Here is a 26,247-nt window from a genome sequence, read left to right as displayed (position 1 = left end):
TTGCTTTTAACCATTTTTAGGGTGTCTATGGGCCAAAAGCATATGTAGCAACTCAAGGACCTTTAGCAAATACAGTAATAGATTTTTGGAGGATGATATGGGAATACAATGTTGTGGTAAGTAATTTACTTTTTACAATAATTTTGAGAAATATATATGTAATGACGTAGGATGTTTTACTGAATAAGGAATGAGGGTTTTGTTTTAAATCCGTAATGATATGTTTACTTATTGCTGATGTTTACTAAAAAGATGGACACTGATTTTTAGGATGTCTCATTAAATTTTTACAAACTAGGCTAAATATTTTAAGAAGATATGATAATAATTTAAATGTTGTCCTAAGTCAATAATGATACAACTATCAAACAACTTATAAAAAATTAGAAAATGATCAGTGCTGTAATAGGTCAATAAAATACTTGATAGTACAGCTATACTCATTTGAGTCCCTCTTTTTAGGAAAATACATGTAAACACCTAACTATAAACAATTATATATGGTGTAAAGGAGTTTGTTTCCTCTGCCCCTGGAGTTGATTAATTGCCCTTTTGTTCTTTTGGATGAAGGGAATAATGTGCCCTTAGATTTGGAAGCAGGGAAATGAGTTGGAATACTGCAAAGAGCTACGCTGTACTGCTGTGTGTTACCCTTGAAACCTAAGCATGTGCGTTGACACTTTTCATTGTGTGGGTGTAGAAAATCAGTAATGTGGAACTTTGATTTTTTTCTTAAGGCTTTTTTTTATGGAATTGTAATGATCGAAAGCATTGACATCCTCTGGTCTTTGAAAGATTAAAGAAAGGGGGGGAATTTTCCAGTTATTTGTATTTGCTGTACTTCACTTTAAAAACTAGATGTGCTCATGGATGGACAGAGAAGAGCATGAAGAAAGTTTCTGGATGATGGGAAGATCCTGTATATTGATAAAATTTGTGTTGCACAGATGTATGTGTTTGTCTAAACTCAGAGAATGTTCACTTTAGGATTTTTACATTTCATTGTATGTAAAATTTACCTCAAGGGAAAAATACTGGAAACAATATTAAAAATTACTGTGTTTTAGATAATGATATGCATGCTGAAGTATTTTGTGGAGAGTGTACTGATGTTCAAAACTTGATTTGAAACGCAGTTTTAAGGCCGGGCATGGTGGCTCATGTCTGTAATCCTAGCACTTTGGGAGGCCAAGGCAGGCAGATCACCTCAGGTCAGGGGTTTGAGACCCTGACCTAGCCAACATGGTGAAACCCCTTCTCTACTAAAAATACAAAAAAATTGGCTGGACATGGTGGTGGGTGCCTGTAATACTAGCTACTTGGAAGGCTGAGGCAAGAGAATTACTTGGACCTGGGAGGCGGAGATCGTGCCAGTGCACTCCAGCCTGGGCAAGAGAGCTGGACCCCTTCTCAAAAAAAAAAAAAAAAAAAAAAGAAATGCATTTTCAAAATAAGATGGATTGATAGAGGGATAGCTATGTGATAAAACATGGTTAAATGTGAATGTTAGAATATAGGTGATGGCTATACAGTGTTAACTGTAAAATTCTTTCAACTATACTGTGTGTTTGAAAGTTTATAAAATGGGGAAATGCAGATGTAATCACCTTTAAAAGTGGTGTTAAATGCATTCAATATTTCAGTAATTCTAAATGTATTTTTAATTAACAGTGCTATTTATAATTAGGTAAATATCCTAAAAGTGGTATTTTAATATAATTTCAGAAGTCACAAAGTAAATTTGTAAGATTCATATAATTTAATTCAAATCAAATAAATCATGTTAACTAGAGCCAGTTTAATTTGTTGCTATATAGTTAGCCCTTGTTTGGAAAGCCTAATTTTGATAATTTCTTTAACTTACACATTTAATATTGAAACAAGTTTCTTAGGCAAGCCAGTTATAATTCTCAGGGTGCAAAGTAATTCTTGAAATTTGTATTTTATTAAAAGTAAAATTGTGTTTGACTGATACATTCTTCATCTCACTCCCCACCATCACTTTTTAGATCATTGTAATGGCGTGCCGAGAATTTGAGATGGGAAGGGTATGTATAACCTATTCCTCTTATTATTTCATTTTAGGGATAAATATTCTTGGTCTTTTATTACCATAGTCTGAACATAGGCAGTTAATGTAGATACTTCTTTTATTTTGGGGTTCTGCTGATGCTTTTATTTCATACAAGGAACAAAATAATCTCTCAAGCATGTTTTCTTTTATATTTTGTAAGTATATTTTATTATACACAGGCATACCTCAGAGATATTACAGATTCAGTTCCAACCACCACAGTAAATCAAAATTTTTGGTTCTTCAGTGAATATAAGTTACATTTGTAGGGTATTATAGTCTGTTAAATGTTCAATAGCATTATATGTATAAAACACTTCATGCCTTAATTTTTTTTTTTTTTTTTTTTGAGGCAGAGTCTCACTCTGTCACCCAGGATGGAGTGCAGTGGTACGATCTCAGCTCACTGCAACCTCCGCCTTGCGGGCTCAAGCGATTCCCCTGCCTCAGACCCCCGAGTAGCTGGGATTGCAGGCACCCACCACCACACACAGCTAATTTTTGTAGTTTTAGTAGAGACGGGGTTTCATCATGCTGGCCAGGCTGATCTGGAACTCCTGACCTCAGGTGATACACCTGCCTCAGCCTCCCAAACTACTAGGCTTACAGACATGAGCCACTGTGCCCAGCCTTCCATGCCTTAATTTAAAAATGCTTTGTTACTAAAGAAACATAATGATCATCTTAGCCTTCAGCTAGTTGTGATCTTTATGCTGGTGAAGGGTCTTGTTGTCGTTGATGGCTTCTGACTGATCAAGGTGGTGGTTGCTGAAGGTTGGAGTAACTGTGGCAATTTTTGATAAAATAAGACAGGGCCAGGCACAGTAGTTCACACTTGTAATCCCAGCACTTTGGGAGGCTGAGGTGGGAGGATCACTTGAGCCCAGAAGGTGGAAGTTGCCATGAGCTATGATTAGGCTGCCGTACTCCAGCCTGGGCAAAGGGAGACCCCACCTCTAAAGAAGTAAAATAAGAAAATAGCGAAGTTTGCCACATTAATTGTCTCTTCTTTCATGAAAGATTGCTCTGTAGCATGCCGTGCTGTTTAATAGCATTTTACCTATAGTAGAACTGCTTTCAAAATTGGAGCCTGTCTTTCCAAACTCTTGCACTGCTTTACCAACTAAGTTGGTGGTTATCAACTAAATCCTTTGTTGTCATTTCAACTTTGTTCACAGCATCTTCATCAAAACTAGATTCCTTCTCAAGAAACCACTTTTTTTCTCATCCGTAAGAAGCAACTCCTCATCTATTCCAGGTTTTATCATGAGATTGTGGCAATTCAGTTCCATCTTCAGGCTCCACTTCTAGCTCTCTTGCTGTTTCCACCACATTTGCAGTTACTTCCTCTTATAAGGTCTTAAACTCCCCCTCAGAGTTATCACGAGATTTGGAATCAACTTTTTCCAAACTTGTGTGAATGTTGATATTTTGACTTCCTCCCATGAATCATGAATATAATTAATAGCATCTAGAATGCTGAATCCTTTGCAGGGGGTTTTCAGTTCACTTTCTCTAGATCCATCAGAGTAATCATTATCTATGGCAGCTTTAGCTTTACAAAATATGTTTCTAAATAATAAGACTTGAAATTTGAAATTATTCCTTGATCTGGCTGCAGAATGGATGTTGTATTAGCAGGCATGAAATTATCATTAATCTCCTTGTACATGTCCATCAGAGCTTTTAGGTGCATTGTAAACAGTAATATTTTGAAAGGAATCTTTTTTTTTTTCCAAGCAGTAGTCCCCAGTAGTGAGCTTAAAATATTAAACCGTGCTGTAGGGATGGGCTGGGGTGGGGTTAAAAAAAAAGCATGCTGTAAACAGATGTGCTGACATCCAGGCCCTTATTCTATTTATAGAGCACAGACAGAGTACATTTTGCATGATTTTAGAGCCCCTAGGATTTTCAGAATGGTAAATGAGCATTGGCTTCAACTTAATGTCACCAGCTGCATTAACCCCTAGCAAGAGAGTCAGCATGTCCTTTGAAGCTTTGAAGCTACACATTGACTTCTTTTCTGTAGCTCTGAAAGTCCTAGATGGCATCTTCTTTCAATATAAGGCTGTTTCATCCACACTGAAAATATGTCATTTAGTATAGCTTGGTTCATCAGTGCTCTTAGCTTAGATCTTTGGATAACTTTCTGCAGTTTCTACGTCATAATTTGGTGCTTCATCTTGCACTTTCATGTAATGGGAGCAGCTTCTGTCCTTAAAACTCATGAACTAGTCTTTGCTAGCTTCTAACTTCCCTTCTACAGCTTCCTCATGCTTCATAGAAATTAAGGGAGTTAGTGCTTTGCTCTGGATTAGGCTTTGGCTTATAGGAATGTTGTAGCTGGTTTGATGTTCTATCTAGACTACTAAAGCTTTCTCCATGTAAGTAATAGGCTGTTTGACCTACTCAATTGTTTGAGTATTTCCCTGAGTAGCTTTTTAATATCCTTCAAGAACTTTCCCTTTGCATTCTAAACTTGGCTAATACATGAAGCCTACCTTTCTGCCTGTGTCAGTTTTTGACATGCCTTCCTCACTAAGCTTAATCATTTTTAGATTTTTTATTTAAAGTGAAAAGTATGTTACTCTTTTCACTTGAACACTTTGAGGCCATTGTGGGGTTATTAGTCTTATTTCAGTACTGTGTCTCAGGAAATAGGAAAGCTCAAGGAGAGGAAGAGAGATGGTACAAAAACTTGTCAATGGAACAGTGACAACGCTCACAACATCTGTTGATTAAGTTTGCCATTTTATATGCGAGCAATTTGTGGCACTCCAGAACAATTAGAGTAGTAGCTTCAGATGTCACTGATCAGATTACAGTAACAGATACCATCATAATGAAAAGGTTTGGAATACTGCAAGGGTTACCAACATGTGGCACAGACCTGAATGAGCACGTGCTGTTGAAAAAAGGATACCAATATACTTGCTTGGTGCAGGGTTGCCTCAAAACTTCAATTTGTAAAATATGCAATGTCTGAGAAACACAGTAAAATGAGGCATACCTGTACTTACAATAATTATTACAATTATTATTACAATAATTACAATAATAATTACAATTATGTATTATTACTTAGTAATCTTCAAATGATCAGTGGTGTTGTAAGTAGAATGCCATCTATGGACTAAAATAGAGGCCTTTTTAAATAAGAATAAGATTGAACAAGTGAAAATACATGAAATAAAATCTGGTTATCATTAATATGTAGTTTGAATTTTTGTTTGTTTTGAGATGGTGAGACAGAGTCCTGCCGTGTCGCCCAAACTAGAGTGCAGTGGTGCAATCTCTGCTCACTGCAACCTCCATCTCCCAGGTTCAGGTGATTGTCCTGCCTCAGCCTCCCAAGTAGTTGGGATTACAAGTACCTGCCACCACGGCCCAGCTAATTTTTGTAGTTTTAGTAGAGATGGGGTTTCACCATGTTGGCCAACCTGGTCTTGGACTCCTGACCTTTGGTGATCACCCGCCTCTGTCTCCCAAAGTGCTGGGATTACAGGCATGAGCCACCACACCTGGCCTGAATATTTCGATTAGTCTATTTGCTAATACCACAATGTATTTTGCTTGTTTCCTGTCTTCGAAGCTGAGAGAAGATAGTTTCTTACCCTGATTTTCTAACATTGGTATTTTTATGCTATGTAGAAGTAAAATTCATTTATTTTGTATCTTTGATTTATAAATATGTTAATTTTTTCAGTGAGCAATATATTGCAAAAGATACATCTTTCAGTTGTTACATTAATAATTGGGAAGGCTTAGTTGATTCCATTACTCCCAACTATTTCCTTTATCAGTATGAAATAATGTTGGACAGAAAGTGAATAAAATTAGAAAATATAAAAACAAATTATTATGTAATCAAATTATCTATTTAAGTGTTGTCAGTATGTACGTTAATATTGTTAATCAATTGTCTTAGAGAGTTTAAATGTCGTTCACCTAATGTTTTAAGTTGCTGTTAAGATTTAGGATTTATTTTTCTTTTCATTATATTAATAAGCTCATATTGTATATCAGTGGTAGTTACTGATGAAAAATTAAGTTGTATTGGATGCAGAATTTTTTTGAAGCTGAAGGTTTTTGTGATTCATTGTGTCTTATTAGTAATAGATTATGAGTGAGTTAGGACCTATGAAGTTATTCGATAACCTTGACTTTGATCTTGACTTTGAATGTGACCTAGTAGAAAAAGCACAGATAATTAAATCTGACAAACCTACCTTTTACAAGCATTTTGACCATGGTGCAGTAGTTTATTCTGAGCTTCAGTTTCCTCATATTCGAAAGAAAATAATACCCACTTTGTAGTGTTAGAGATTATGCATATATGATATTTAATACATAGTTTTTAATATCATTATTAGTTTTATACTAGGAATATAAATACCAATATAATCTTATTACTGCTTGTCTGAGTTGGGGGCATTGTTAGTCACACCACTTTCTGTTCTTACCTAAATTAATCTCCTGCAACTTGTTTTCTTTTTCTTCCTTTTTTTTTTTTTTTTGAGACAGAGTCTCGCATTGTCGCACAGGCTGGAGTGCAATGGCATCATCTTGGCTCACTGTAGCCTCTGCCTCCCAGGTTCATGTGATTATCCTGCCTCAGCCTCCTGAGTAGCTGGCATTACAGGAACATACCACTACACCTGGCTAATATTCTGTATGTTTAGTAGAGACGGGGTTTCACTATGTTAGCCAGACTGGTCTCAAACTCCTGACCTCGTGATCTGCCCACCTTGGCCTCTTGAAGTGCTGGGATTACAGGTGTGAGCCACCATGCCCAGCTTTACAACTTGTTTTGTATCTGTTACAAGGTATTAAAGTTTTGTCAGGTAAAAGATTTCTAAAAAACTAAATTTTTTAAAACTCTCAAAAAGAATTTAAGGTCCAGGTACAGTGGCTCATACCTGTAATCTCAGCTACTTGGGTGGCTAGGGTGGGAGAATTGCTTGAGCCCATGAGTTTGAGATCAGCTTTGGCAACATGGCAAGACCCCATCTCTATTTTTTTTTTTATCTTTTTTTGGTGGGAGAGACAGAGTCTCACTCTGATGCCCAGGCTTGAGTGCAGTGGTGTGATCTCAGCTGTTTCCAACCTCCACCTCCCAGGTTCAAACAATTTTCATACCTCAGTCTCCTGAGTAGCTGGGATTAAAGGCATGTGCCACCATACCTGGCTAATTTTTTGTATTTTTGAGTAGAGACAAGGTTTTGCCATGTTGGCCAGTCTGGTCTTTGAACTCGTTGCCTTAAATGATCCGCCCACGTTGGCCTCCCAGAATATGGGATTATAGGCATGAGCCACTGTACCTGGCCTCAATTTCTTAAAAAAAAAAAAAAAAAAAGCCAGGTGTGGTGGCACACACCTGTGGTCTCAGCTACTCAGGAGGCTAAGGTGGGAGGATCACTTGAGCCCAGAAGGTAGAGGCTGCAGTGAGCCATAATTGTACCATTGCACACTCCCATCTGGATGACAGAGCAAGACCCTATCTGAAAAAAAAGAATTTTTATCATGTTCTATAAACATCTCTTGGAAAATGAGATTTGGAAGTTACCAGTGGTTTTAAACCTCTACAATAATAGCTAACCTAACATAGCAGACAGTTTTACTTTGTTTCCCTGTGAGCATTACTGTCAACTTATAGTTCATTCAGCCTACAGGTAATAATTCCATTTAGTATATTTGCAGAAATTTGGAGACATTATACTATACTTTCTGTATTCTCAAATAAAATCAGATAGCTAAAATCCGATTTTACATGATGTTTGTGTAGGGGTTTTACCATCTATAGTGCATTTAAAATACACTCTCATTTAATAAACTTGCAACAACTCTGTAAGATTAAGAATTATTATTTCTATTTTTACAGATAAAGAAACTAAAGGTCAATAAAGCAGTAGAATTAGTACTTGCAAAATTCTTCTGATTCCAAGTACACTACTCTTTCCACTTCATTACATATTTTACATTTAATGAGAATTCAGACAGATATTTATATTGTCATGTTACAAGCAATAAAACTTGCTTAGCAACCTTTATAGTAAATGAATCTCCTTGTACCAGATACTTTTATAAAATTAATTTTTCTGTCTACAGGAGGATCTTTGGTTTACTTTGTAGACCTGGCAGATAGCAATGAACAGTTACGCACTTAAGTCAGTAGGGTTTTTATTACTATTCTTGGAGAAGACACAGTAGCCTATCTTTAAAAATAATTGGGTAAATCTAAGCCCTCTTAGCTCATTGCCTGCTAATGTGAGTTTTCCTGTTTTGGGGAATTAGAGGCAAGCAGAACCCCAGTACACAAAAATATAATTTATAACAGTTTAATAAAAACTTATATGAATTACTAATTTTTCTTTGTATGACAGAAAAAATGTGAGCGCTATTGGCCTTTGTATGGAGAAGACCCCATAACATTTGCACCATTTAAAATTTCTTGTGTAAGTATCAGTTTTTTAAAACTTTTTTTCAGAAAATTGGCAAGCTAAACTGATGAATAATTGTAATGTGGTATGAACCCAGGTTTATAGACACCAAGGACTCACAAATCTGTGCTTACATTTTAAAAAATTATTTTTTTATATACTGCTTTTAATTTGGAGACTTTTGGGATGACTTCATAAATGTATACTCTCCTTGTATCTTACTATATTAATTTTGTGTTAGTCTTTGTATATCAATTGATAGTGTTAAATGAAGCAACTGTGCTTTTAGTATTTGGAAATAGCATATTCATTTCAAATTGATTAAATGGGAAAGAGTTGATAACTAGAGTATAGTGTATCATATTAACCCTTCATATCTGTATTGTGCTCTCAAAAATTGTTATAATTATGTATAAAGATAAGTTTAAGAACTGCCATCTTGGAAGTAAAGATTGTTCCTTTTTGGCAGATTATTTGATATGAAACTTAAAATGTTTTCTTACTATGTAATGACCTTTGGAAATGAATTGAATTCAAGCTCAAAAGCTAACACAGCAAAAATCTGAGAAAATGAACCAAAAAACAAAAACAGTGAAGGAAATAAGAGGAATAGGAAAAATAGAAGACATGGACACAAAGAAGAAAAATGTCAGTGAATTTTAAAATAGAACCAACAGTTTACTTTAGGTGCCATAAAAAAACTGTAATTAAACACAACATAAAAATTAATTAATCTAGGCCAGGCACAGTGACTCCTGCCTGTAATTCCAGCACTTTGAGAGGCTGAGGCGGATGGATCACTTGAGGTCAGGAGTTTGAGACCAGCCTGGCCAACATGGCAAAACCCCATCTCTACTAAAAATACAAAAATTAAAGACCGGGCACAGTGGTTCACACCTGTAATCCCAGCACCTTGGGAGGCTGAGGCGGGCAGGTCACCTGAGGTCAGGAGTTTGAGACCAGCCTGACCAACATGGGGAAACCCCATCTCTACTAAAAATACAAAATTAGCTGGGCATGGGGACGCATGCCTGTAATCCCAGCTACTCGGGAGGCTGAGGCAGGAGAATCACTTGAACCCGGAGGCAGAGGTTGCGATGAGCTGAGATTGCACCATTGCACTCCAGCCTGGGCAACAAGAGCAAAACTCCAATCTCAAAAAAAAAAAAAAAAAAAAATACAACACTTAGCCAGGTGTGGTGGCATGCACCTGTAATCCCAGCTACTCAGGAGGCTGAGGCACGAGAATTGCTTGAACCTGGGAGGTGGAGGTTGCAGTGCGCTGAGATCATACCACTGCACTACAGCTTGGGTGACAAGAGCGAAACTCCATCTCAAACAAATTTTTTTAAAAATTAATTTGCCCATGTTAGAGTTCTCCAGAGAAACAGAACCAATAGAATAGGAGTGTGTGTGCACACATCTGTGTGCATGTGTAATACAATTAAAGAGATTTATCTTGAGGAATTGGCTCGGGCAGTTATGGAGGCTGGCAAGTCCAAAATCTGCAGGGTAGGCTGGAGATCCAAGAGAGCCAATGCTACAGTTCCAGTCTGAATAAGCTGGAGACCCAGGACAGCTGATGTTTAGTTCTAGTTTGAAAATCTGTTATAGAACCAGGATGAGCCAATGTTGCAGATGAAGACAGCCTGCTGGAGAATTCTGTCTTGCTTCAGGAGGTTGATCCCTTTTGTTGTATTCAGGCCTTCAACAGATTAGATGAGGCTCACCAACATTATGGAGAACAGTTTGCTTTACTCAGAGACTACCAATTTAAATGTTAATCCCTCCAAAAACAATCTCACATAAATAACTAGAATAATGTTTGACCAAATATTCTGGGCACACTGTGACCCAGCCAAGTTGACAGATAAAATTATCACATTCCCTATCTCAGAGTTTCTGTTTTTGACTTTGTTTTCCATGATTAAATGAAATATAATTTCTGTGGTTTTACTTGTCATTGCTGAGTTCAAGAACTCCATAATTTTATGGCTTAGTTATACTTAAGAGATTTATCTCATACATACCCAACGTTTAGTGCTTTCTAGGTTGACATAGAAAGGGACAGAACTGAATCTGTATTATGCTGTCTACTTTATGAATCAATATTGTTTCTGTAATATTAACTGTAACTCACAATTGAACTTTCTGGATGTAATATTCAGTCAGTATTCTTAAGGTGCTGATTAGAATTAACTATTTGTGGGGGTAAGTGTAAAACTTTTAGGCCAGGCGCTGTGGCTCACGCCTGTCATCCCAGCATTTTGGGAGGCTAAGGTGGGGAGGATTGCTTTGAGTCCAGGAGTTTGAGACTAGCCTGGGCAAAACAGACATTTTTAACATTTTAAAAAATGTTAAAAATCCTACTGCATTTTATTTTATTTGGCATGAATAATATCCAATACACACCACACTGTCTACTTCAGTGAAGAAACGCCAACCCTCCTTCACCAATCCAGAAAGAATTCTGTAATTAGATTTCACGACAGTGTAGAAACCTAGTTCTGTGTAGTGTGGTTGTTTTGGACATTTGTAAATTTATTTATTTTTTAAGTTTTATTTATTTGTATATATCTTTTTGAGACAGGATTTTTCTCTGCCACCCAGGTTGGAGCGCAGTGGTGTGATCATGGCCCACTGCAGCCTCAGTCCCCCAGGCTCAAGCAATTCTCCTACCTCAGCCTCTCTAGTAGCTGGGGCTACTGGCATGAACTAAAACTAATTTTTGTATTTTTTGTAGAGACGGGGTCTCCCTATGTTGCCCAGACTGGTCTTGAACTCCTGAGCTCAAGCAGTTTTCCCGCTTTGGCCTCCCAAAGTACTAGGACTACAGGCACGAGCCACCACATCCAGCCAAACATTTGTAAATTTAGATGTAATAGGATAACTATAGTGAATATTGCAATTCAAGTGAAAATACAGTACTTAACATTCAGCAACAAACCAGCTTGAAATTTTTGAACATTTTGGAGTCAAGAATGTCCAACAATTTATAATAATGGATAGGGAAGAATGCAATAGTTTTATAACTTAGAAAATGAATTGATTCTTTAGGGGATGGTTTTTCAATTAAACTAAAAGATATATCTCTATAAATGGTTCACAAAGAAAAAAAATGGAGAAAGTTTTATTAAAAGGAAAAAAGTAGATAACTTCTAAGGCCTCTAGATAAGTGGTTCGACTTGGTTAGTAATGACTGGTTTAATTTGTCAGCCAGGGTTGACTCATACTGAAGAAATATTTTTTTGATGATTTAAAATTGGAAGGTAATTTGTTGTCTTGTAATTGTTTCAGACAACTCAGGATTTGTTATCATGGACTTAGTTGCAAACAAAAATCAAATTTATAAATAGAAAGCATGTTGGTAAAAATAATCATAGCAAGTCACTTGACTACTTGGCAGGCAGTTTGAGACTGAGAAGTGACAGTCTTTTCTGGAACTCTATTGATGTGGGATGAGGACAAGGGTAAAGTGGTATTGTAAGGGTGAAGACTGGTTAGCAGGAGTGCAATCACATGTTGCCACATGTAGCCACTTAGATTAGATATCAGCATACTACCTAAGGGTCACGTCTAGCCCACTGCCTGTTTTGTAAATAAAGTTTTATTAGAACACATTCTTTGCCCATTAATTTATGGATTTGTCTATCACAATAGCAAAGTTGGATAGACAAAGACTTTTATGGTCCAAAAAAGCCAAAAACATTTACTGTATGGTCCTTTACAGAAATATTATTTGAAAAAGTTCAAATATTATGTGAAAAGTTCAAAGTAAATTACTGTGATTTCAAAAAGTAGCTGGGCATGGTGGTGCGTGCCTGTAGTCCCAGCTACTTAGGATGCTTAGGCAGGAGAATTGATTGAACCAGGGAGTCAGAGGTTGCAGTGAGCCAAGATCGTGTGCCTGCACTCCAGCCTGGCGACAAAGTGAGAGTCTGTCTAAAAAAAAGGCAGGTGCAATAATGAGTATTATTTTTATTAATAAAACAACATACACTATTGTTCTTCATAATACCTGTTCTAAACTATCTGTGGTTTTAATCAATAAGTAACAATTTGTTTAGTGGTAGTCTGGTACAGATTAATACTTTGATTAAATTACAGTAAGAAACCTTTAAAGTGGCTATGTTATCGTCAACCACAATAATAATAATGATAATTTGGAGTATTCTTCCCCCTTCCTTCTTCAGTTGCTATCTAGTTAATTGAAACTTGAATGTTAGGGAAAATCATGCATTATGGAAAGGTGAAATGGTTGAAGATGGTATATGGTGGTTGATAATGAGGAATGACATTCTGTTTGTATTATTTTTGTGACATGATTCTGGGGGTGGTTACTACTTTGCAAATATTTTATTGGATAATAGATGCCTAATTGTTTAGACACTTTTTTTTTATAGGTATAAGTAAAACTCACATAAGCAAACTGATTTTTTTTTTTTTTTAACTGTACATACAAGTTTGTTTGTTTTGGAGACAGAGTCTCACTCTGTCGCCCAGGCTGGCACAATCTCGCCTCCCTGCAACCTCCGCCTCCTGGGTTCAAATGATTCTTCTGCCTCAGCCTCCTGAATAGCTGAATAGCCATCATGTCCAGCTAATTTTTCTATTTTTAGTAGAGATGGGGTTTCACTATGTTGCCTAGGCTGGTTTCGAACTCCTGACCTCAAATGATCCACCTGCCTTGGCCTTCCAAAGTGCTGGGATTACAGGCATGAGCCACCATGCCTGGCCTATATAAGTATTTTAACTCCATTCTCAAATTCACTTTGCTTATTTGTACATATTGTTTGGGTCTGTCTGATAGAATTTTCTGGTAGGAGACTTTGTTTTGTTTAAGGTTTTCTTTAGTTTTTTGTTTTGAAACAGTCTCACTATGTCACCCAGACTGGAATGCATTGGCGTGGTCACAGCTCACTGTAGCCTTGGCCTCACTGCTGGACTCAGTGTTCCTCCCACCTCAACCTCCCAAGTAGCTGAGCCCACAAGCCTGTGCCTCAGTCCTCAGCTAATTTTTGTGGGGTTTTTTTTTTTGTGGAGACAAATGTTTTGCCATGTTGTTTAGGCTGGTTTTGAACTCCTAGGCTAAAGCAATCCACCTACCTCAGCCTCCCAAAGTACTCGTATTACAGGCATGAGCCACCATTCCCCAGCCTTTTTTTTAGAACAGTTTTAGGTTTACAGCAAAATTGAGAGGCAGGTAGAGAGATTTTTCTATATATACCCTGCCTCCACACATATAGCCCTCTCAGGATCAACATTCCCTACCAGAGCAGTCCCTTTGTTACAGTTCACAAACCTACATTGACAAGTCATTATTAGCAAGAGTTCACAGTAACTTTAGGGTTCATTCTTGTTACACATTCTGCGTGTTGGACAAATATTTGATGACGTGTATCCACCATTGTAGTATCATACGGAATAGTGTCATTGCTCTCAAAGTCCTGTGCTCCACCTGTTCATTCATTCCTCTCACCCTTTTCCCAAACCTAGGTAGTCACTATTTTTACCGTCTCCATAGTTTTGCCTTTTCCAGAAGTCACATAGTTTGTTTTTGTTTGTTTGTTTTGAGACGGAGTCTCCCTGTGTCACCCAGGCTGGAGTACAGCGGCAATATCTCAGGTCACTGTAACCTTTGCCTCCTGGGTTCAAGTGATTCTCCTGCCTCAGCCTCCTTGAGTAGCTGGGATTACTGGTGTGTCCCACCATGTCCAGCTAATTTTTGTATTTTAGTAGAGATGGGGTTTTACCATGTTGGCCAGGCTGGTCTCAAACTCCTGACCTCAAGTGATCCACCTACTTTGGCCTCCCAAAGTGCTGGGATTATAGGTTTGAGCCATTGCTCCCAGCACAGAAGTCATATAGTTTGAATCATACAGTATGCAGTGTTTACATATTGGCTTCTTTCACTTAGTAATGTGCATTTAGGGTTCACCCATGTCTTTTCATGGCTTACTAGATCTTTTTTTCCCTTCATTATTATTTTTAATTGACTTATAATATCTATACTTATTAATGGGGTACAGTGTGATTTTGGTACATATATGTATAATTTACAATGTGGAATGATCAAATCAGGATAATTAGCATGTCTGTCACCTCAAACGTCTACAAATTGATGACTTTTAGAATTTTTTAAGTAATTGTCAGGTACATCTGGAATTTTAAAGGTTGATTTTATGTTGTGGACTTTAATACACGTATTTTATTTGTTTTGATGTGTCTTTTTGTTTTGATGTTTTCACTGACTTACAAATGTTTCTCTTTATTTAGGAGGATGAACAAGCAAGAACAGACTACTTCATTAGGACACTCTTACTTGAATTTCAAAATGTAGGTACTTTCTATTTATAGACTGTCTCTAAGAATAGTTTCCAGGCTGGGTGCAGTGGCTCATGCCTGTATTCCAAACACTTTGGGAGACTGAAGCTGAAGGGTGACTTGAGACCAGGGGTTCAAGACTAGTCTGGGCAACATAGTGAGATCTTCTCTCTACAAAAAGGAAAAAGTCAGCCAGGCATGGTGGCATGTATCCATAGTCCCACTCACTCAGAAGGCTGAGCCCAGGAGATTGAGTCTTCAGTAAGCCTTAATTGTGCCACTGCATTCCAGCCTGGGCAACAGAACAAGACTCTTTCTCAAAAGCAGTTTTGAGAATAGTTTTCAAAGAGAAGATATACAGAGGGAGGGGAGCATGGACTGAAAAACCACATACTGGGTAGTATGCCTAATACCTGGGTGATAGGATCATTTGTATCCCAGACCTCAGTGTTATACAATATACCTGTGTGACCTGCACATGTACCCTTTAATCTGAAATAAAAGTTGAGGCCAGTTGTGGTGGCTCATGCCTGAAATCCCCAGCACCTTGGGAGGCTGAGGCGGTCAGATCACTTGAGGCCAGGAGTTCAAGACTAGCCTGGCCAACATGGCAAAGCCCCATCTCTACGAAAAAAATAACAAAAATAACCGGGCGTGGTGGTGCACACCTATAATCCCAGCTACTTAGAAGGCTGAGGCAGGAGAATTGTTTGAGCCTGGGAGATGGTGCAGTGGTGCAGTCTTGGCTCACTGCAACCTGTCTCCGTGTGCCACTGCACTCCACCCTGGGCAACAGAGCAAGACTCTGTCTCAAAAAATAAAATAAATTTAAAAAAATAAAATAGAAACCATAATCCTTACTGCCTAAATGTTTTATTTGGTAAAATGGGTTTGCTAGAAAATTGTTTTGCTTTATATCTGCTTTATAGGTTTTTTTGTAAGTAAAAAAAGTATCCGGAATTTTTATTTTTAAAGCATGTTTTTGCAAACTAATAAACTTTTGGCTACCGAAAAAATAAAGAAGCTATATAAATAGCATACCATGTTATTTAACATAGTTAAGTAAATTTACTGATTTTTTAGTTACGAAGACGAAAATGGGAGTGTAATAATTTTATTTAGTATCTTGACATTTCTGCTTATCACATTACATAATAAAATAATGTTAATTATAGCATTCCCTAAATTTATTAAATTTGGACTAGTTATGCCTTCTTTGCTGCAAATATTTTTCCTCTATTACAGTAAGCAGATTATTGCATTGTTTATATAATTATTACCCTGTTTTACTGGTTTACAATTTGTTAAAGAAAAATCACCATCAAAGCTAAGTCTTCATTTAGATATATATTCTTTTTAGTTGAGGCTCACTACTCCACCCACCCCTACCTTTCTTTTTTTTTTTTTTTTTTTTTTTTTTTTTTTAAATGCAGCAAGGTCTCATTATATATTGCCCAGGCTGGACTTGAACTTCTGAACTCAAGCAGTCCTCCCACCTCAGCCTTCTGAGTATATGAGACTGCAGGCATGAGCCACCAAACCCAGTTAAATTTTTTATAGTTTATAGAAATGCAGACTTGCTGTGTTGCTTAGGCTGCTTTCAAACTCCTGGCCTTAAGTGATCTTCTTGCCTCTTGTGTTGGCCTCCCAAAGTGTTGGGATTACAGGTGTGAGCCACTGAGTCTGGCCTGGTTGCTAATTTTTTAATCTACAGTAATAATAATAAGTACCTTTTTGAATTTCTGTGGTAGATCAGACATCTCAATTCTCCTAACTGCATATTATCCAGATACTATTATGTCCATTGCACATAGATAAAGATACAGAAGCTTTTAAGTAGAATTTGAGAATGGTTTTGCTTAGATTCTGAGTGTTGCTGTTAGATTCCGAATATTGCTTTACAATAACCATTCTCAAAAAAGATTTATCGTCCATACTCCTTTACATTCTTCAGAGTTACTGAGGATCCTAAAGAGTTTTTGTTTCTGTGGGTTGTATCTTTCAGTATGTACTAGATTTGATATTAAAACTGAGAAATTTTTTTAAAACATGAATATATAAGCATATATTATATTGCCCGTTAAGGAATAAGGCAAGTAACATTTTAGTATAATACTGAAAATTATTGAAAGCTCATAGACCCCCTAAAAAGTGGGGGGGAGTTACCCAAACCATACATTGAGAACCACTAATTTGTAAGAAGACAAGTGAGCCTAGGATTGGACAGATTCATCTCTCAGTTCGTTTTGAGTTAATGTTCTATTAGTCTTCTAATTACAATGGATATTACTCTAACATAGTGGTTGTGGTATATTGTTTATCCATTTAATAGTGTGGATTAGTTAAATAGTATATATAGTGTAATGTTTAAAGTACATGCTCTGGAAGTAGAACTGCCTGGTTTAGAGCCCACATTTGTCACTTCTTACGAAACTTCGGGCAAGTTATTTTAACTGTGTGTCTCAGTTATAAAATGAGGGTAGTATTAACAGTATTTTCCTCATGGAAATTAAATGAATTGTTACATGTGAAGCCCTTAGATACTTGGCATGTGGTAAATAGTCAAGAAGTGTCGGCTATTATTTATTTGGGATTTTTTAAAAGCAGTGCTAAATGCCACACAAATTTCTTAGAAATGGCAGTTAAATGAGAGGTGCAGCTTTAAATTTTGCGAACTATTTTCCTAATTGTTGACTTTCTGTTTTTCTCGAAGGAATCTCGTAGGCTGTATCAGTTTCATTATGTGAACTGGCCAGACCATGATGTTCCTTCATCGTTTGATTCTATTCTGGACATGATAAGCTTAATGAGGAAATATCAAGAACATGAAGATGTTCCTATTTGTATTCATTGCAGGTACAGAAGAATTTCCCAAGTTTATAAATAACAATATTTTGATTTAAGTTTGATGTTACATAAGGTTTTATTTCTGCATTAATATTATAGTAATCTTGAATTTCTCCTAGCCTTGGTATAACTAGGGCCTTGTAAATTGACATGGTCTAATCTGGTTGACAGACTGTTTATTGTTGGATAAAAACAGGATCATCTATCTGAAAATAGTATTCACATGGTGGAAAGCTATGGAACATATTATTTTTGCTGTTCACTGATTAGAGCATATAATCTCAGGTGCTCATCATACTCTACTTTTTAAAGTCAATATAGTAGTATTTCCTTTTAATCATTTCCCTGAAACAATGACCAAGCAATTTCATTCCTGATAAACACTGACATGAGATTTTTAGAAACAGGATATTGCTCTGTTGCCCAAGCTGGAGTGGAATGGTACAATCATAGTTCACTGTAAACTCGAACTCTTGGCCTTAAGTGATCCTTTTGCCTCAGCTTCCCAAGTAGCTAGGACTACAGGTATGTGCTACCACACCGAACTAATTTTTTTTTTTTTTAAGAGACCAGGTTTTGCCCTGTTGCTCAGGCAGATCCTAACTTCTGTCCTCAAGTGATTCTCCTTCTTTGCTCTCCCAGAGCTTTGGGATTATAGGCATAAGCCACTATGCCTGGCAACATGACTTTCTTTCTTTTTTTTTTTTGTTTGAAACAGAGTCTTGCTCTGTTGCCCAGGCTGGAGTGCAGTGGCACCATCTCAGCTCAATGCAACCTCTGCCTCCTGGGTTCAAACAATTCTTCTGCCTCAGCCTCCCAAGTAGTTAGGATTACAGGTGCACACTACCACACTTGGATAATTTTGTATTTTTAGTTGAGTTGGGGTTTCACCATATTGGCCAGACTGGTCTCAAACTCCTGACCTCATGATCCGCCCACCTCAGCCTCCCAAAGTGCTTGGATTACAGATGTGAGCCACTGTGCCTGGCCAGCCAGGATTTTCATAGCAAAGTAATATAAACTGTTGATACACATTTACGAGATAATTTTTATTAAGTTTTATAGTATATTACTTCATTATAAGCATTACATTAAAATTCAATGATTACTGACCTTGTTAAGTAAGCTACCTCTGAATATGAAAGTACAAGTATAGGTGTGTCTACTTTAAATTGCTCAATAGAAATCTTTTCGTATATTCAAATAATGTTTGAAGTTCAGTTAGGTTTTGCAAAATTACTGATTTAGATGGGTTGAGAAATTATGTCAACTCTACCTTTGAATGAACATGAGATGATTTATTCTTGGGGGGCAGTTAATTTAGTATTCTAGAAGGGAGTTAATTCTAATATAATTTTATCTAAGAGAAATCAGTTTAAGATAACCAATTTTTCTTGATCTAACATTTTGGCTTATTTCTGTCATCTGGTCATTCTCAAGATACAAATAGTACAAAGCTAAATATGTAATATGTGGCTAATACATTAATATGTAATACAAAGCTAAATATACCTAATAGATATATACACATATAGGTGTATGTGTACATTACGTACAGTACATAATGCAAAGATAAATTTGTGTTGTGGATTTAGGAATGTAATGGAAAATACCCTTTTAAAAGGAAAAGCACAAAATTTAATTAGTCGAGAATATATTAAATGTTTGCAATAGCGGTCATGGCTGGGTGTAATGGCTTAATGCTTTGGGAGGCCGAGGCAGGAAGATTGCTTAAACCCAGAAGTTTGAGGCTGCAGTAAGCTATGATTGCACTTCTGCACTCCAGCCTGGGTGACATAGTAGACCCTATCTCCTAAAAAAAAGAATATAGGTATCATTATCATTATGATATGGATGATATATAGGGTATTTTGAAACCTAATTTTTGGAATTTTATTATATAGGTATTGGTTTCTACCTAGTAGAAGCTACTTGAATCCTTAGTTTTTCTACTCTGAATTTTTAGTTTACATTAGATTCTTCTAAAAGCCTTACAGTCATAGTACTTATTTCATAAGACTGCTATCAATTTATTTCTCTAAGGTACTTGTTATCTGCATTCACATTTGTTATAAAAAGTAAATGAGATTTTTCAAACTTAGAGGTTTGTTTTTGATTATTTACATAGTTAAAATATTTTTTCAGTGGAGTTGAAGCACTGAAGATAGTTTTCTTATTCACTTGGTCTGATTGTAATGCTTATAATTAATGAAGTAAAAGGGCTGCTTTTTATTTATGGACCAGGAAAGTAAGTTGCTAGTAGAGATGTGGGAGTCAGTTAACAACTTGGTTCATTAAAACAACTTTTTTCTGGCCAGGCGCAGTGGCTTGCACCTGTAATCCCAGCCCTTTGGGAGGCCGAGTGGGTGGATCATGAGGTCAAGCGATAGAGACCATCCTGGTCAACATGGTGAAACCTCTTCTCTAGTAAAAATTCAAAAATTAGCTGGGTGAGGTGGCGTGTACCTGTAGTTCCAGCTACTTAGGAGGCTGAGGCAAGAGAGTCACTTGAACCTGGGAGGTGGAGGCTGCAGTGAGCTGAGATTACACCACTGCACTCCAGTCTGGGCAACAGTGAGACTTTGTCTCAAAAAAAAAAATACACACAATTTTTTTCTGTGGTTAATTCAGGGGTTAGTTGACCATTTAATTAAGTAGGATTGACTAGTTAAAAATAATATGTTTAATTATAGAATTAAAAGATAAATTGCTTTCACTTCTTACAAGTTAGTTAAAATTATTTCCTGTTCAATCATAAATCCATTTGTATAGGAAGGCTTTTCATCAAAAAATAAATTGATCGTTAAATATTTTTAAACAACCAAAACAATTTGTTAACTGTAATGACTTAGAAAACACATCCATAAAAGGAAGGAAATTCTTTTTCTTTCCACTAGTTCCGCTGGAGATAACCATTGTTAAAACTCAAAAATGTGTCCTTTCAGTGTGTATGTTTGTGTATGGTATTGTTTTGTTTTGTTTGACAGTTTTGCTCTTGTTGCCCAGGCTGGAGTGCAGTGGCACAGTCTCGGCTCACTGCAACCTCCGCCTTCTGGGTTCAAGCGATTCTCCTGTCTCTGCCTCCTGAGTAGGTGGGATTACAGGCGCATGCCACCACATCCAGCTAATTGTTGTATTTTTAGTAGAGATAGGGTTTCACTATGTTGACCAGGCTGGTCTCCAACTCCTGACCTCAGGTGATGCACCCGCGTTGGCCTCCCAAAGTGCTGGGATAGCAGGCGTGATCCATTACTCCTGGCCTATATATATAGTATTGTTTTAAAAGAATGTTTCCCCGTTCAGTGTGTCATGTACATTTTTCTAGATCATATAAATATTCTTCTACAGTATGCTATAACTGCACTGTATATTTAACCTTTATTCTTTACCATTTAATTTATTACCTTTCTCCCCATTCTTTTTCATCTATTTTAAACAACAGTTTAAGTGCTCAGTGGGCACTCTCTGTTTTTAATTTGCTTTACTGGCCAGTCTTGTTGTTAAATCTTTGAGCACATCTGCAGTTATTAGGATAAATTTATTATTGGATAAATATCCAGAAGTGAGATTTCTTGGTTAAAGGATATAAACTTTTAAAGTATTTTAATGAGTATTTTTTAATGTGCTATCTAGAAAATTGATGCCACTTAATGCTACAACTGGCAGTATGTGGGAGTACCTATTTCCTATACCTTCCCTACTACTGTGTGTTATCTTTTTGTTTGCCTTTTTTTTTTTTTTTTTTTTTTTTTTTTTGAGATGGAATCTTGCTTTGTTGTTTGGGCTTGAGTGCAGTGGCATGATCTTGGCTCACTGTAACCTCCATCTTCCGGGTTCACGTGATTCTCCTGCCTCAGCCTCCCAGGTAGCTGGGATTACAGACGCACCACCACACCCAGCTAATTTTTTGTATTTTTAGTAGAGATGGGGTTTCTCTGTGTTGGCCAGACTGGTCTTGAACTTCTGACCTTGTGATCTGCCTGCCTTGGCCTTCCATATGCTGGGATTACAGGTGTGAGCCATCATGCCTGGCCTTTGTTTTCTCTTTAAATGCCTGTGTGAAAGGCAAGGGTTTTTTTTTTCTTCCTTGTTTATATTCTTCTGTGAATTACTTGTTTGTATGCTTTGCCTACTATTATATAGCAGACATTCATCTTTATTATTATTATTATTATTATTATTATTATTATTTTGCGCCAGAATTTTACTCTCTTTGCTTAGGCTGGAGTGCAATGGCATGATCTTGGCTCACCACAACCTCTGCCTCCTGGGTTCCAGTTATTCTCCTGCCTCAGCCTCCCAAGTAGCTGGAATTACAGGCATGAGCCACCATGCCCGCCTAATTTTGTATTTTTTAGTAAAGTTGGGGTTTCTCCATGTCGGTCAGGCTGGTCTTGAACTCCCAACCTCAGGTGATCTGCCTACCTTGGCCTCCCAAAGCTTGGGATCATAGGCATGAGCCACTGCACCCAGCCTCATCTTTTAATAATTATACAAATTCTTTATATATTGAGGATATTAACTTTTAGTCATGTTGTAAGTAACATGGTTTTTCCTGTCTTCTGCCTGTTTGACATACATAAGTTTTACATTGTCGTGTCAGCGTTTTGAATGATTTTTGTCTGTTGAGATATATTTACAGTTTTCTTCCAATGAGATATACATAGAAAGTCTTTCCCTAACACAATAGTTAGGGAAAGTTATTTTGCATGTATTTTCAGTACTTTCATATATTTACTTTTTAACATTTTTATCCATCTGGAAGTTTTTTATAGTTAAGGCATGTGATCAGAATTTAATTTTTGCTCTTCATTAATAGCTAACTTTTCCTGTGCCACTTATTGAATGTTCTAATCTCCTCTGGAGAATTCACCATTATGTAAGAAATATTACATGTAGTTAGATCTGTTCCTGAACTTTCTATTGTGTTTCATTGATCTGGTTATCTGTATTTTTATATTATCATACAAGTTTAGATATATATAATTTATACCTAGTAACTCAACTAAAATTCTGTGTTTTGATGCACAGAATTTCACAAATGTATCAACAACTAAAAATTAATATAATTGGTGTTTATTATTAAGAGTTTTAAAAACTCATCCTAGGTTGCTGATAGTGTACTTGTATCAGGAATTTTTAGGTTACATGTTTAACAAACTACTGATAGGTATGTTTCAAAATAGGAATTAAAATGCTATGCAACTTTGTGGAGTTTTTTGCCAAAGATCATTCCGGTGATGTCAGTAACATCATTACTCATAGTGATTTTCAATTCTAAGGAGCCTAAGCCTTTTTTGAGTTGAGAAGCAGTTGCTTTCAAATATTTTTGTCATGTGTTTCTTTCTTTCTTTCTTTCTTTCTTTTTTTTTTGAGACGGAGTCTCACTCTGTTGTCCAAGTTGGAGTGCAATGGCGTGATCTTGGCTCACTACAACCTCTGCCTCCCAGGTTCAGGTGATTCTCCTGCCTCAGCCTCCCAAGTAGCTGGGATTACAGGTTCCCACCAGCATGCCTGGCTAATTTTTTTAGTATCTTTAGTAGAGACAAGGTTTACCATGTTGGCCAGGCTGGTCTACAGCTCCTGACCTCTGGTGATCCACCCACGTTGGCCTCTAAAGTGCTGAGATTAAAGTTGTGAGCAACCTCACCCAGCCTGTCATGTTTTAAAATAAAAAACCTGTGGTATGTTACTCTACATTCCTCAGCTCCCATTAGTTTTTTGGGATATGAGAGCATATCATTGTCTTGTTCTTTTGGTGAAATCGCTGCTGTTGCTCCATCTATTTTTTAGGGCTTGTAGCATTCTGCACCTTTCCTATACCTTCTATAGATTGAAATGATGGCGATATTTCCTCTGTACTCTAAAACAATAACATCTTTTTTTTCTTTTGAGATGGAGTTTTGCTCTTGTCACCCAGGCCGGAGTGCAATGGTGTGATCTTGGACCACTGCAACCACCACTTCCCAGATTCAAACTATTCTCCTGGCTCGGCCTCCCAAATAGCTGGGATTACATGTGCCTGCCACCCACCCAGCCTACTATGTGTTTTTTAGTAGAGATAGGGTTTCAACCATGTTGGCCAGGCTGGTCTCAAATTCCTGACCTCAAGTGATCCACCTGCCTAGGCCTCCCAAAGTGCTGGAATTATAGGCATGAGCTGCTGCGCCCAGCCACAAGAGCCATCTTGAACATAGAATAAATATGTCTCTGCAAGGGTGTTGTCAGCTAGTTAGGTTTTCTGATGTAGCATTAGACTTCCAGAGCCACGGCTTAGTAGCTATTCTTAGTCACTTACTCTTGGAAGTTTGTAAATTAATTTTTTTTTTTTTTTGAGATGGACTTGCACTGTTAGCCAGGCTGGCATTGGTGCCATCATGGCTCACTGCAGCCTTGATCTCCCAGGCTCAAGCGATCCTCCTGCCTTCGCCTCCTAAAGTGCTGGGACAACAGGCATAAGCCCCTGTGCCCAGCCCCTTAAATGAAATGTTTAAAAGATAGACAATAGGCCCTCCATATTGATAACTTCAATTTCTTCAGTCTCAGTTACTCATAGTCCAAAAATATCAAATGGAAAATTTCAAAGGTAAACAATTTGTAAGTTTTAGATGCTGCACCATTCTAAGAAGTGTGGGGAAGTATGTCCTGCCTGAGAAATAAATCATCCCATAGTCCACTGTAGACTCTACCAGCCCATTAGTCACACAGTAGGCATTGCAGTTATCAAATGGACTGTCATGATGTCCTAATGCTTATGATCAGGTGTCCCTTATTTTACTTATAATGGCCCAAACCTCAAGAGAAGTGATACTGGCAGATTGTTATAATTGTTCTAGTTTGTTCCTAGTTATTGTTGTTAATCTCTTTTGTCTGATTTATAAATTAAACTTCATCATAGGTATGCACGTATAGAAAAAATCATAGTGTTTATGTGTACTATGTTACAGATCTTGCCATGAACATACTTTAAGTTGTATTTTGTTTGCTAAGTAGAATTTTGTCAAACTTCTTAAATGATTTTTTTTGTTTCCGAATATTAACATATCCATCCACATTTATTTTATAGTTCTTTTGTCACAAAAATCAAATTATTTTTTTCAAACTTTGTATCCTTAGTGCAGGCTGTGGAAGAACAGGTGCCATTTGTGCCATAGATTATACATGGAATTTACTAAAAGCTGGGGTAAGAATAATTTTTTTGTAGCATTATATCCAATTGATCTATTACTGTTTTCATACTTAATCATTAATTGCAGTAAATTATAGTGTATATTTTATTATATGTCTGATATTTTCTGAAGTAGTTTTATTAAGTAAGAAGTAAAGATCATGAATGCCAGGCTTGGTGGCTTATGTCTGTTATCCCAGAACTTTGGGAGGCCAAGGTGGGAGGATCGCTTGAGCCCAGGGGCTCAAGACCAGCCTGGGCAACATAGGTAGACCACTGTCTCTAAAAATAATTAAAAAGTAAAAATGATTAAAAAAAGAAAGATAGAAAAAAGGTATAATTGCTGCATATTGCCTTGAGATAATGCATTGGACAACAGTGTAAGAATGTTCTAAGTGAGTGAATATTTGCATTAGGATATAAACTGTTACTGACTTTTCCAATACTGAATTTCATTGCCTTTTTAGAGACAGAGTTTCACTGTTGTTGCCAAGGCTAGAGTGCAATGGTGCGATCTCAGCTCATTGCAACCTTCACTTCCTGGGTTCAAGCAATTCTTCTGCCTCATCCTCCCTAGTAGCTGGGATTATAGGCGCCTGCCACCACGCTCGGCTACTTTTTTGTATTTTTAGTAGAGATGGGGTTTCACGATGTTGGCCAGGCTGATCTCAAGCTGCTGACCTCAGGTGATCCACCCACCTTGGCATTCCAAAGTGCTGGGATTACAGGTGTGAGCTAGTGCACCTGGCCTATTGCCTTTTATATTTATTCTAGGTATAAGTGTATTTCATTCAGTACATATTTATGCCTGCTGGAGACATGATAGTATTGTGGTCTATGAATGTTGACTGGAGCCAAAATGCTGAGATGATAATTCTGGCTTCCTCCTTTACTAGCTGTGGGATGTTGGTCAAAATACTAATCCCATTGTGTGTCTATTTATTCATCAGAAAATAGGGATCATAATAGTAAAATGCATAAGAATTAGTAAATTAACCTTGATAAAGGTCTTCAGAACTGTGTGTGCTAAATAGCAAGTACCCAGTTTATTGTTAGTGTTTATTTCTGTTGCTGTTGTGATTGTTGCTCCTACCACTGCTTTTTCCAAGATAGAGTGTTTGGTACTGTGGAAGATAGATAAATAAGATACAGACTTCATTATAGATTTGGAAAACAAGTCTCCACTTTGTATACATTTGGTTCTTTTGCTGGTTTCATAATGTGTTCATTTCTAGGGAGGTGCTTTTAATCCTTCTAACTTTATAGTTTTTATGAATTGTCCATCTTTGTCTTGTACAAAGTAGAATTAATAAAATGTTTATTTTTTCTTTTTCTTTCTTCTTCCTTTTATTTCTCTTTTTTCCCTGCCATCTCTCCATTTTTTTTTTTTTTTT

General features: G+C 37.0%; 1 protein-coding gene across 6 annotated transcripts in view; it reads left to right on the top strand.

The window, feature by feature from the left end:
* PTPN12 (protein tyrosine phosphatase non-receptor type 12) overlaps nt 1-26,247 on the top strand; it is a 106,453-nt gene that overhangs the window by 49,701 nt on the left and 30,505 nt on the right. For all 6 annotated transcript variants that reach the window (XR_001823362.2, XM_017523144.2, XM_017523141.2 and 3 more), the window contains 6 exons: nt 21-116; nt 2,010-2,048; nt 8,458-8,529; nt 14,791-14,850; nt 17,552-17,694; nt 24,802-24,868. Coding sequence is in view for 5 of the 6 variants with exons in the window: in XM_017523144.2 (XP_017378633.1) it covers nt 21-116; nt 2,010-2,048; nt 8,458-8,529; nt 14,791-14,850; nt 17,552-17,694; nt 24,802-24,868 (477 nt within the window). In the remaining variant the exon portion in view is untranslated. The remainder of the gene's footprint in view (nt 1-20; nt 117-2,009; nt 2,049-8,457; nt 8,530-14,790; nt 14,851-17,551; nt 17,695-24,801; nt 24,869-26,247) is intronic.

Source organism: Cebus imitator, unplaced genomic scaffold (genome assembly GCF_001604975.1).
Source record: "Cebus imitator isolate Cc_AM_T3 unplaced genomic scaffold, Cebus_imitator-1.0 Scaffold26, whole genome shotgun sequence".
Lineage (NCBI taxonomy): Eukaryota > Metazoa > Chordata > Mammalia > Primates > Cebidae > Cebus > Cebus imitator.
Note: the sequence above shows the minus strand (reverse complement) of the source record. Positions and strands in the feature narration are given on the sequence as shown.